This window comes from Dromiciops gliroides, chromosome 2 (genome assembly GCF_019393635.1).
Source record: "Dromiciops gliroides isolate mDroGli1 chromosome 2, mDroGli1.pri, whole genome shotgun sequence".
Classification (NCBI taxonomy): Eukaryota; Metazoa; Chordata; class Mammalia; order Microbiotheria; family Microbiotheriidae; genus Dromiciops; species Dromiciops gliroides.
Genome location: NC_057862.1, coordinates 105326248 through 105339680, shown reverse-complemented (window position 1 = coordinate 105339680; position 13433 = coordinate 105326248). Strand labels below are relative to the sequence as shown.

The following is a 13433-nucleotide window of genomic DNA, read 5'->3' as shown; positions in this document are numbered from 1 at the left end:
AGTTCTTTGTGAACAGGGTCTGTTTCATTTTTGTCTTCACACCCCCAGTGCCCCTCACAAAGACTGCTTAGTAAATTCTTATTCATTGATTATATAGGAAAGTTGGGATAGAGACTAAGTTTACATTTTAAGCATGGGGGATGTCCTGAATAAAGGCAAAGAGCCCTGTAGTATGTTCTTTAGAACAGTTAAAATATTATCTTAAAGAATCATATTGGGGGCAGCTAGGTGGCACAGTGGATAAAGCACCAGCCCTGGATTCAGTAGGACCTGAGTTCAAATCTGGCCTCAGACACTTGACACTTACCAGCTGTGTGATCCTGGACAAGTGACAACCCTCATTGTCCCACAAATAATAATAATAAAGAATCATATTTGATCATTATTAATTGAATAATTATTGGATTTACTCAGTGGGCTACCAAAGAAATAAAAATTATTGCCTCTGACCTCTATGAGTTTATAATCTCATTGCAATGACTAGATACATCCATAGAAAACAATTACTTATCTAACATCTACTATTCTTCTGTGGATTGCACAAATGATAATGGAACAATCAGTAGAGACTTTAGAAAGTCATGTAGTTCAATCTTTACCTGAGGCATAACTACATGTTAAAAATAAAAAAAAGATTATCTAATTATTGTTTGGAAATAGGCAGCATGAGGAAGCTCATTATCTCCCAAGGTAGTTTATTCAATTTTGGGTCAGTTTTAATTGTCAGAATTTTTTTTCTTATATTGAGCTGAAATTAGTGATACAAATCTCTGCTTTCAATTATAGAATCACAGAATGTCCCAGGATTGGAGGGGAGACTCAGAAGTCATCTAATTCAACCCATAACTGATCAAAGAGTCATCCAAGAAAGAGTTATTTATCCTTGACTTAAAGATGCCTAATGATCCAGCATGTAGCACAGTGACTGGCACATAGTAGGTCCTTAATAAATGTCTATTTATTGACTGATTGTTGAGGGGCAAATATAGCACCTCTGGGGGCAGGCCATTCCTCTTTTGGACAGCTCTCATTTTTAGGAAATTATCCCTTACATTGAAATTAAAACTGCCAGTATGCAACCTCTACCCCTTCTGCCTAGTTCTGCCCTCTGGGAACATAAAAAAACAAGTCCACTTCTTCTTGCACATGACAAATCTTCAAATACCTGGAGATCATAATGATCACTTCTCCAGACTAACTAGTCCTAGTTCATTCAACTGATTCTTATATGCCATTAGTCTTCATGGCACATTTAATCTTAGATATCTTCCTGTCGGGATAATCTTCAACTAGTCAGAAATCTTCCTGAAATGTGGTCACCATTAATTAAAATACCTCTCCAGTTGTATTCAGTACAGCAGGACTAGCACCTCTTACATTCTGGAAGCCATGTCTCTCACTGTACTTTAAGACCTTATTTTTAAATTACTATATTGCACTGTTGTTTCATACTGACCTTACATTTTATTCAAATCTTCTGTAGGCTATGTATTTCTATAGTCCATGGTTTATTTACCACTGTGTTATTTGCCCTTTTAATGTCTCCTGGAAGGAAATGAAAATGACCAGCTATCCAGACTGATGTATTCAAAACTAGGAGATAGAGATGAAATTTCCATGTAGGTGATTTTAGGACAAGTAAAAGAACTTCCTACTTTAGGAAAGTTGGTGAGTAAAGCAAGAGAACTCATTGTACCTATAATGAACTGAAAATTCAGGCAGGTTCAATAAGGACTGTAATATATTAAAGACAATCTGATAAACATTCATTGTGTTAACACAACAGGAAAGGGAATGTGGCTGAATGGGACAGGAAAAGGACATTTCCTGTCCTGGATTATTCATCCTTTAATTCAGTTATTCATTAATCATTTCTTTTTGCCAGGCACTGGGCTTTATTTTGGGGATACAAATATAAAAATTCAACAGTTCCAGCCCTCAAGAAACTTTCAGTTTACTGGGGGTGGCATTTATACAGATAAAGCATTTCCAAATATACAAAAAGTACTTTTAGGAGGCATTAGTAATTTGGGGAACTGACTGCTCTTGTGGAAGTTGGGCTTTGAGTTAATATTTGAAGAAATCTCTGGATTCTAAGGGACAGAATAGGGGGAAAAGTAGTGCATGCTAGACATGGGGGAGAGGGACAGCTTATGCAAATGCACATATTTTGGAAATGGAATGTCTAATACAAGTAAGAATGAATATGCCAGCTTATCTAGAACAAATGTTCTTGAACTATGGGCTGTGACCCCATATGGGGTCATGTAACTGAATGTGGGGGTCAAAAAATTTGGCAACAATAAAAGGTTTGTATTCCTATTTTATATACCTATATACCTGTAGTTGTGTAAACATTTCTTAGGCAAAAAGGGATCAAGACTGGAAAAAAAGTTTGAGAAACCCTGCTCTATAATATACAGCATAAAAGGCAATCACATGGAATAAGCTTAGAAAAGCAGGACGTCACCAAATTGTGAAGGATTTTTAATGTCAAATAGTGAAGGTTATATTTTTTGCTAGAAGCCATGGTCAGTCAGCCAATAAATATTTATTAAGCACCTACTAGATGCCAGGAACTATGGATAGAAAAAGAGTTAAAACACAGTCTCTATCTTCAAGAATCTAGCAATCAAATGGGGGAGACAACAAAGAAGCAGATATGTACAAATAAGCTACTGGCAGACTATCAGCACATTATTGCAATTGTCTGGGCACTAGGTGGTCAGGGCATAACCTAGACTGGTGGAAGTATCAGAGGAAATAAGGGAACATTTTTAAGAGATGTTGCAAAAGTAAAATCAACAGGCCTTGGCCAAAGATTGAATATGAAGCTGAGAGATAGTGAGGAATTGGGGAGGATGCCTAGAATATGAGCCTGGGGGACTAGGAGGATACAATTTCCCTTGACAATAATAGGGAAAGTAATGGGGAAAGAAGAGTTTAGGGAGAAAGACAATGAATCATGTTTTGGACAGGTTGAGTTTAGGAGGTCTACTGGGTATCCAATTTGAGATGTCTGAAAGGCAGTTGGAGATGTGAGATTAGAAGTCAACAGGAGGTTAGGGCAGAATAGGTAACTTGGACATAGATATGGTAATTAAGCTCATTGGATTTGATGAGATCACCAAGTAAAGTTGTGTAAATGGAGAAGAGAAGTCCCAGGACAGAACCCTGTAGCACAACTATGGATAGAGGGTATAATCTGCATGACGATCCAGCAAAGGAATGTGGAAAAGAGTTACTTAATAGGTAAGAGGAAAATCAGGAAAGAGTTGTCATGAAAACCCACAGAGAAGAGAGCATCAAGGAGGAGAGGGTAATCAATGCCAAAGGCTGCAAAGAGACAGAGGAAAGTGAAAACTGAGACAAGGCCAATGGATTTGGAAACTAAGAGATCGTTGATAAGTTTGGAGAGAGTTGCATAGGGAGTCACTGTAGGTCCTTCAAGAGAATGAGAGGGTTAGACATATGATTCAGAAATATAAATGTGGCAGTTGTAAGGAGAACGAACTTGAGAAGTGAGAACTTGGGGAAAAATGTGTTTCTTTGTACTGGAGGCAATAACTCAGTATAATTAAGTATTAAAGAAAAAGTTCATGTAGCTAATGCTTCCCTTATAACTAACCATCACAATTTGGTAGAAAGAATATGAAAGCAGGAGGGTGGAGCCAAGATGGTGAAGGAAAGGGTGTGACTCCGCTGAGCTCCCAACAAACCCATCCACACACTCCAAAAATAATGTCATAAGGAAACTCCCGGAGCAGACTAGCCCACAGAAGAACAGGGTGAGACCATTTTCCTGTCAAATATGGCTTAATTAGGTGACTGGGATCACCTGCTGTTCAGGCTAAGAGAGGGGTTCAGTACGTGGTACAGACCCAGACCAAGACAGACCACGCTCTCCAGAGCCTTGGAGTCTTTGGCACCAGCAGTTTCTTCTGAGCCTTGGCTTGTGGACTGGTAAGGGGGTTTGGTGGTTGGCCGGGGTGAAGTGGCTGTAGTCTCTGCTGGAGTTGGGGCAAAGCACCCAGGTTCTGAATCAGTGGGCTGACTCAAGGGGTGGCAGCCCAGTGAGGGAGGGGTACAGGCATGCCAAGCTTCTGACCTTAGAGAATCAGATTTCAATCAGATATCTGCTTCCAGGTCGAGATGAGCAAGCACAGAAAGCAGCAGACCATAGAAAGCTTCTTTGGGGGAAAGGGAGATCAGAATACACCCTCAGAATAAAATAATAACAAAGTCAAAGCTGCAACATCCAAAGCTTCCAAGAAAAATACAAATTGGTCTCAGGCCATGGAAGTGCTCCAAAGGGACTTTGAAGAAAAAGAAGGAAAAATAGAAGGAAGATTTAGAGACGGGTAGGAACGAATGGAAAGAGCAATGAGAGCAATGCAGGAGAGTCATGAGAAAAAGGTCAACAGCTTGAAAAGCCAAATGGAAAAAGAGAGACAAAAACTCTCTGAAGAAAATAACTGCCTAAGAATTGAGATTGAACAAACGGAAACTAGTGACTTTATGAGAAACCAAGACACAGTAAAGCAAATCCTAATTAAAAAAAAAAGTGGACAATATGAAATATCTCCTTGGAAAAACTGCTGACCAGAAAAATAGATCCAGGAGAAATAATCTGAAAATCAGAAGGTAAAATATAAATTGAAAGAATCCACTGGTCACCTCCTGAAAGAGATGCCAAAGGAAAATTTCCAGGAATATTATAACTAAATTCCAGAGCCCCCAGGTCAAGAAGAAAATATTGCAAGCAGATAGAAAAAAGGAATTGAAATACTGTGGAACCAGAGTAAGTATAACACAAGATCTAGCAGCATCTACATTTAAGGATTAGAGGTCATGGAATATTATATTCCAGATGGCAAAGGAATTGGGACTACAAACAAAACATCACCTACCCAGCAAAACTGAGTATAGTCTTTCAGGGGAAAAATGGGATTTCAATGAAAAAGAGGACTTTCAGTGATGAAAATACCTGAACTGAACAGAAAATCTGACTTTCAGATACAAGACCCTAGAGAAGCATAAAAAGGTAAACAGGAAAAAAGAAATCATGAGGGATATTAAAATATTAAACTGTTTACATTCCTATATGGGAAGATAATGCTTCTCACTCATAAGAACTTTCTCGGTATTAGGGCAGATAAAAGAAAAATACTTAGACAGAGGACACAGGTGTGAATTGAATATGAAGGGATGATATCTGTAAAGAATTTATTTTTTGTTTATCCTTTTTTGGGGGGGGTGGAGCAGGCAGGGAGGGGTGCCTTATGTCTGGGGCCAGATTTGGGCTCAGGGCCTCCTGGGTCCAGGGCTGGTGCTTTGTCCACTGTGTCACCTAGCTGACGCATGATAATGTCTTTTTTATGACATCTTTAAAATAAAGTTAAGGGGTAATAGTACACTGAAAGAAAGGGAAAGGGAGAGGTGGACTGGGGAAAAGTAGCTCACATAAAAGAAATAAGAAAAAGCTTATGGAGTGGAGGGGAAGATGGGGAAGGAGCGGGAGAGTGAGTGAACCTTAATCTCATCAGAACTGGATCAAAGAGGGAATAACATACACACTCAAGTGGGTATAGTAATATATTCTTCCCTGAGGAAAAGTGGGAGGGGAAGGGGATGGGAGGGAGAGAGGCAAAGGAAGGAAGGGAGATTGGGGGAGGGGGCAGTAAAAAACAAAACACTTTTAAGAAGGGAAAGGATAAAGGAAGATAGAAAATAGAGTAAATATCAAGGGCAGGGAACAAGATGTTGGGTAATACAGTTAGCAATAGAAACTATGAAAGAAATGATGAGCAGGATGAGATCAGAAGGACATATGAAAAATGCAAACCATCAACAGAGGAAGAACTGATAGTATCTGTATACAGATTGAAGTATAATTTTATTTGTTAGGTCCTCTTTCTAAAGTTATTTTGTCTATTTTCTTTCATAACCTGACTAATGTGAAGATGTTTTGCATAACTGCACATGTATGACTTATATTGAATTGCTTGATTTCATAGGGAGGGTTGAGGGGGGAGGGAGGAAGAAAATTTAGAACACAAAGTTTAAAAAATCAATGTGAAAAAAATTGGGTTTTTTTACATGTAACTTGGGGAAAATTCTAAATAAAAATTTAAAAAAAGAAAAAGAAAGAAAAAAGAATATGAAAGCACAAGGAAAGAGAGAAGAAAAAAGGTAGGGCCATTGTTTCAGTTGGATAAATAGGCTCCAGTGAGCTGCCTGTACCTAGCCAGTATCTTCCCTTCATATGGAAGTATGTGAATATGTGTGTTTTATTTTGCTTTGTTTTGGGTGTTCTATTGGTATGCCTCTTATCCTGGGAAGGCATATAGGAAGGCATTTGCCATGTTTGTCCCAACTAATAACACAAGTGTCCACTCCTGCTCTGAGAAAATGGTAGAGATCTTATAACAGAGTACCAATGGATAATTAATGACCAATTATTTATATCACAGGTTCACCCCCTGCCTGAAACAATTTTCTGAGACCACTCTCAAATAACATGTTCATGATAATGGTGTTACTATCACAGAGACTTTGTTTCATGTCACAGAGGAAGGCTGGGAGTATGTATCTAAACTCCTGAATTTGATGCTATTAAGATATTCTCTGGCAATGCCAACAGAGATAGAAGCCTGGTTGGGACCAAGGGACTGAACTGGGGAAATGATTCTCTTATTCTTGTAAAAGCCAAGTTTTTCCTGCTACATACAAAGCAAGTCTGGTGAGTTTAGGAGCAACCAAATTATCTTCACTAAACAAAGTCCCTTAGGGCCTACAATTAAATCTCTATGGAACTAAGTATTAATGACAAGCTTGTTACAGATATGCAATTTCCAAGGTGGCAGTAAAATACCCAGGATATGAGATTATCAGTTCAGCTGAAAGGATAAGAGGATCATAAGATTCAGAATGGATATAGACTTTAGGGAACAATTCCCTCATTTTCCTGAGGTTCAGAGAGGTTAAGCAAATTGCCTCTGGTTGAAAGGCAGTAAATAAAAGAGACAGAATCATGTAGAAAGCATCTGAGCTTCCGCTGTGGAAAGTGTGGTTCAGTCCAATAGCCTCAGTGTGGGGCTGGCAAAACAAACATTACTGTCAACATCTTCTGGTTGCTCTTCCAAGACATCTGGATCAATGTAGTTAAGCTGAGCCAAGGCTGTCTGTATTCATACCATATGCTTCAAAGCAATAGCCTAAAACCGAAAGGGCTTCAGGAGAATGTGGAGCCCTCCCCTGAGGAAAAAGTCCTATGTTAGGCACCAATTTCTGCCCAGCCAGGTTTCCTGATATTAGCAGTCCGTTGATGGAAATGGATGTACTTTTCTCAACTCCTCTCCAAGTAGGTTCCAGAATCCCCATTGCCTCTGAGAACCTGGGAAGGGATGACCTGAAATCAAACATGCTTCTTGGCTTTGGAAGGATAAGCCCAGGGCACAGATGATGACAACAAATTGCTGCCTGCAATTTGGCCTTCACAACACAGGTACGATCACCTCATATTAGCATAATTTGGCTCATTGGTGTGGCAGGGAACCTGCTCATCCTGGAATACTATGAGGAATGGTACATGGGAGTTGGGGGGAGGGGGAGGTACAAGCTCAGCTGAAGAAGCAAATGCCAGGCACCTGATATTTGGAATTCTGCATGGACCAGCTGGAACAAGTACCACATTCCAAACAGTATGGGTAAGAAGACTTGAAAATAAACTCACTGACTCCAGAAACCCTAGGGTTATATGACTGTATATAGGAGCCCCTGTGTTCCTTTCAAGGGTTTATTTGACAAATGCTAGGAAATGGCAGGCAAGGTCATGCCAGGTGAAAATCAGGGGAGAGATGACCTTTCATTTCATGATAGTAGAACAAAGAACCACAAATACTCAGAGGATTGGAAGGTACCCAAGGAAGTCATTCAGTCCAACCTTCCAAAACATTTTTTTCAGTAATTCAGTTAGGATAACCCTATGTGTAGAGAAAACTACTATACATTTTCCCCACCTACACATTCACTCTCATCTCACTAGATTAGAACACAAAAGGAAGGCTGGCTACAGATGAGTTTAGGAGTTGGTGCACAAATTATCATTCTGGAGAGATTCTAGTAAAGTGAGAGAGAAAAGACAAGAATAGAAAGATAGAGTGAGGGAGGGCAGGAGAAAAGGATAGAGAAGCAGGAAGGGAGAGTGATGAAGGTGACTATAATAATTATCATTGTTTTATGGACCACTGAAAACACTGACTTTCTTTAGTCTCTGAAAGGAAAAAAAAAATCCCCATAGAAACTGAAAAGGACAGGAGGTAACTAGAGGTGAATGATCACGAGTTTCATCAGGCACAGTAAAAAAAATCCTCTCAATAAAGAATCAGAAGTTTCTCTTTGCTTTGGTTTGGGGGATGAGCTAAAGGGAGAATTAAACGTCTTACTCCCCTGAATCCTCCTTGTATGGGCTGGGTAGCTTTATAGGTAAATATGAAGAAATGCCAAGTACAGGGATGAGTAGACTAACTTAAAGAAGTGATTGAAGCCATTGTTCCCACTAATGCATGAACCTTTCCCTAATGATATCTACATGAATAAACATGACTGGAAAAAAAAAAACAAACCAAAAAACCTCAAGCTGGCCATGTCATAACCTCTAAATTCACAAGTATGTGAATTTCCTCTGATGGCTCAATGGAAATCTGCCTATGTTTTGTAGTCTTCGAAACTTTACCGAGGCTCAAAAAGGAAAAAAAAATAAGTTTGCTGTGGTATCATATTTTTAGGAAGAGCCTTGACCAGCCAAGCTTGACTCTGCAGATTTCCCCACTATGCTTTAGCTGCTTTCTCCCTCTGTCCTTATAAGCCCATTTCTTACATTGGTAAATGCTTCCTGGAACCTCATTTTAAGGAAGATCACTCGTGATTCATTCTCCAAACTTCAACACCATGCCTTTTAGGCCACATGATTCAACTGCAGGATATAAGAAGGTACCAGAAACAATCAAGTGTAAAGAAGCATATTTTGTAGCTCCTATGGGGGAAGGAAAAGTTTTCTCAATCAGTGTGATTGAATTTTAGGGATGCTAACCATTTGCTGGCTAATGGATCAACAACACTCATCATGGCTTGTGCCTCCCTCTCCCCCAATCTACACGTGTCATTCTAGTATTCCAGGTAGAGCCTGGCAGCACTTCAAATATGATACACACTCTATTCTAAAGAGATAGTAAAAAAAATCATCTCCCTTATTTCACAGAGAATCATCTCTGCAATACAAAAAAGAATTACCCTGGCAGGTAAAGGAGGAGGTGAAAAGAAAAGCAAATTCAGGGAGATAAACTAAGTTATTTTTCCAGTAGTGATTCAGCACCCAGTAGTCTGATGATACAACTGGAAGAGAAAGGGCATCAGGGCTATGCAGCATTGCAGATGTGAACAGTCTTGGCCACATGTGTTCTCTGAGCATGTGTCTCTCCATTACTTGTATTCTATATGTATTCTGCCTACTTTTCTCACTGAAACTATACTTATTTATGGGGGAGTAGGTACAAAGTTCATGAGGGAATGCTTTGTTATTATTGGTCATGCTATGCTATTCCAAGAAATGCTTTTGCTTTGGGATAATTATATCAACTGGCTGCACAGTAAATTTAAACTCACAGGTAGTTCATGAGGAATGGAGACCCATAGAATACCTTTAATCCTCTGGTAGTAACACTCCTATAAACCCAATCTTGGAGGGTTAATAAAGGGTATAAACCAGAGGAGGTACTATATATCCATGTATTATATCCCCAAATATTGTACACATACATCATGAATATGTACTATATTCACATATATACACACATATGTTATAAAAACATACTACAAACATATGTACCCATCATAATCATATACACATAAACTATACACCCTCATGTATAGTCATCCGATGAGTATTTGAGTATCTTCCATCTGTTAATCACTGAATTCATCCTTGTGAGAAATAAATCAGTCAAGGACCTTGCAGAGCTTATTTTTTTAGTAGGAGAGAAAAGCCATGAACTCAAATGGATATAATAGATGTCAATATGTGAAAGCTTAATAAGATAAGTATAAAATGCTAACAGAGTACAATGAGAGAAAGCAATTTCCATCAAGGGGATCACAGGAGTCTTAATGGAAGCAATATCATGTGACCTATGACTTGAAGGATGAGTAGGAGTTATATAGGTATATTTGGAAGGAATAGTATGAACAAAAACATGGAGACAGGAAAATATTTTAGGGGAATGGTAAGTAAATAGGGAGTAGTTCCCTTTCCTTAAAGTGCACAGACTACAAATAGAGAAGTACTGTAAGTCAAAGCTAAAAATGTCAACGGAGGCCCCTATCAGCAAGGCCCTTGTATTACAGTATAAGAAGTCTGAATGTTATTTAGACTACAGGGAACTACAGAAGGTTTGGGAGCAGTCATCAGGTGAGATAATCAGAGTAATGTCTCAGGAATAATAATCTGTTATTAGCATGATAGATTAGAGGAGAAGAGACTATGTGTAGAGGGGCCATCTAGAAGACTATTGAAATGATGCAATGGGTCCAACAAAAATGCTCAGCATCTAGGGGCAGCTAGATAGCGCAGTGGATAAAGCACCAGTACTGGATTCAGGAGGATCTGAGTTCCAGTCTCAGACACTTGACACTTATTAGCTGTGTGACCTTGGTTAAGTCACTTAACCCCAATTGCCCCCCCCGCCCCCGCCAAATGCTCAGAGTCTAAACTAAACTAAATGAAAAAGAATAGGAGAGAAAGTTCAGGAATAGAAATAAAAGGACTTAGTTTTTGAAGGCTGTAAGGATTGGACATAGAGATGGTCAACGTGATAACAAGATCTGAAGATTAAGTAGCGAGGATAGTGATGTGGCATTAATAAAAATGAGGAAATCAGAAGGGTCACAAGAAAAAATTGGGGGGGGCTAAAGTGAGATGATAAATTCTATGTTAGACAAGCTGGTTGAGATTTTAGTGGCATATCAATGCAGATATCCAACAGCTTTAAAAAGGTGGGTCTGGAGTTTATGAGATAGGATATACATACACATGCAGCCATACATGCAGACATATACACAGATACACATATACACACATAAATATATGTGTGTGTGTGTGTGTGTGTGTGTATAAAAATCATTAACATAGATAGGACAGTTAAAGCCATGACTGTGGATGAGATTGTCACAAGAGATGAGGAGCAGAGAACACTAAAACAAAAATCTGGAGAATTCTAGTATTTAGTGAATAAAAAGGGAATATGAACCAGATAAAGAGACAAAGGAGGAAATGATAAAGGGTTTGAAGAATTGGGAAAGAGCAATGTTACTGAAGTCAAGGAAGAAAAGATTTAAAATAGGAACGTATAGTAAATAGACTAAAATTTTTCAGAGCATTCAAGGAGGATGAAGACTTATAAAAAGTCATTGAATTGGGTAATAAAGATGTAAAAGGACTATAGCACGATGGTATATAGAGCTGGAAGAGATCTTGGAGATGGCCTATCTTAACTTTTTTTATTTTTACAGATGAGGAAATTAAGGCAAGGAAAGAGGAAAATCACAAAAATAAGTGACAGAACCACAACTAAGCTAGCTAATTCCTTGCCACATGTGTTAGGCATAATCTACCATTGGTGCTAACGAGCTCTGCTTTGGATATATTGAGTTTGAGATGTCTCCAGGGCAGCTAATTTGAAATGGCCAATAGGTGTTTACTGATGTGAGACTGGAGCACAGGAAAAAGTAGGGGCATGGAAGGATATATAACTTTGAGTCATCTGGATAGAAATGATAAATGAATGCATGGGAACTGAGAGAGAGAGAGAGAGAGAGAGAGAGAGAGAGAGAGAGAGAGAGACAGAGGGAGAGACAGAGAAAGATAAAGATAAAGCCAGAGAGAGAGAGAGCGAGCCAGAGAGGGAGAGCAAGAGCGAGAGAGCAAGAGAGTGAGAGAGCGAGAGAGAGAGAAGATAATGGATGATGAAACTAAAAACAAGCAGAGATGTAGGAGTATGAGGAGGGAACAGCATTACAAAAATCAAGAGAGGATGGAGTATCCAAGAGAATAGTGATGTTCAACAATGTCATACATCAGAAAGGAAAAGAATGATGAAGGCGAGATCCTCAGATCTATACATTAAAAGATTGTTGGGCAGCTAGGTGGTACAGTGGATAGAGCACCAGCCCTGGATTCAGGAGTACCTGAGTTCAAATTTGGCTTCAGACACTTGACACTTACTAGCTGTGTGACCCTGGGCAAGTCACTTAATCCCAATAGCCTCACAAAGAAAAAAAAAAAGATCACTGTTAACTTTGGAAAGAGTTGTTTCACTTGAGTAAGTACTGAACTCACAAGTCAGATTTCATGGGGATGAGAAGGAAAGCAAGTAGAGGTAATGCATGTAGATAGCTTTATTTAGAGATCTGTTTAAGAGAGGAGAGAGATATAAAAGCCTTTTTAGGTATTTGTAGTGTCATCTTCTTCTTCATTATCAATATAAGCTAGAAAAATTTTATCCTAAGAAGAAAGGGATAAAGATAACTTAACCCCACGATTATGAACACTAAAACCCTTCTCTCTACTTTCCTGTTAGTGGTTAATAGCACATCCAGGACAATGCCTTACTCTACCCTACATCCTTTTCTCAACAATATGCATTCTGAGGAATGCAGTTCATTTCATAGACCCTAAAGCATTGTAATAATGCTAGTGTATCTAACAGATATATAAATATGTTAAATTGACATTACTTTGTGCCTATACTTCATTCATACAAAAGGTATACTGAACATGCAAACACATTGAAAAGGAGAGGGAAAACTCACCAGTCAAAGTCAGCCTCTGTACAGACACATGGTTCAGATGCCATGGCTCCCGCATATTTTCCCTGCATGCATTTCTTCTCTGATTTACGCTTTTTGTATATCCTCTTGGCTCCCATAATGCATGCCTCTCCCTATGAAGAAAAACAAAGATCCTAAATAATTATGCTACCCACTTCTGATAATAGTACAATAGAGTTCCGACTAGCTTGAACAGGCATTTTAAAACTTCAGTATAGGATTAAGTTACAGAGTTTGTGGTATTGATTTTTAATTAAGAATGTTAATTGGTATAGCTAGATCCTAATTATTGCAAACAATTATAACAACCCTAAAGTGGTTGCATTATTTGAATTCACATTGTATATTTCCAGTGGGCTGGATACAATTAACATATTTTATATAAGTAGAACTTTGAAGAGTAGAATTCAAATATATGCAGCCATTTCAGAGGACTCATTATTCATACTAATAGGGACCTTGCTATATTTCCAAAAGGAATCCAATCTCAAAAGGGGATTTCCAATAATCTGACATTATAAAGCAACAAAAATATTCCAAAATACACT

At 38.6% G+C, this 13433-nt stretch overlaps 1 protein-coding gene across 6 annotated transcripts in view; it reads right to left on the bottom strand.

Annotated features, from left to right (window-relative positions):
* SORCS1 (sortilin related VPS10 domain containing receptor 1) overlaps positions 1-13433 on the bottom strand; it is a 766642-nt gene that overhangs the window by 130519 nt on the left and 622690 nt on the right. For all 6 annotated transcript variants that reach the window (XM_043988103.1, XM_043988104.1, XM_043988101.1 and 3 more), the window contains exon 16: positions 12868-12998. In XM_043988103.1, the coding sequence (XP_043844038.1) occupies positions 12868-12998 (131 nt within the window). The remainder of the gene's footprint in view (positions 1-12867; positions 12999-13433) is intronic.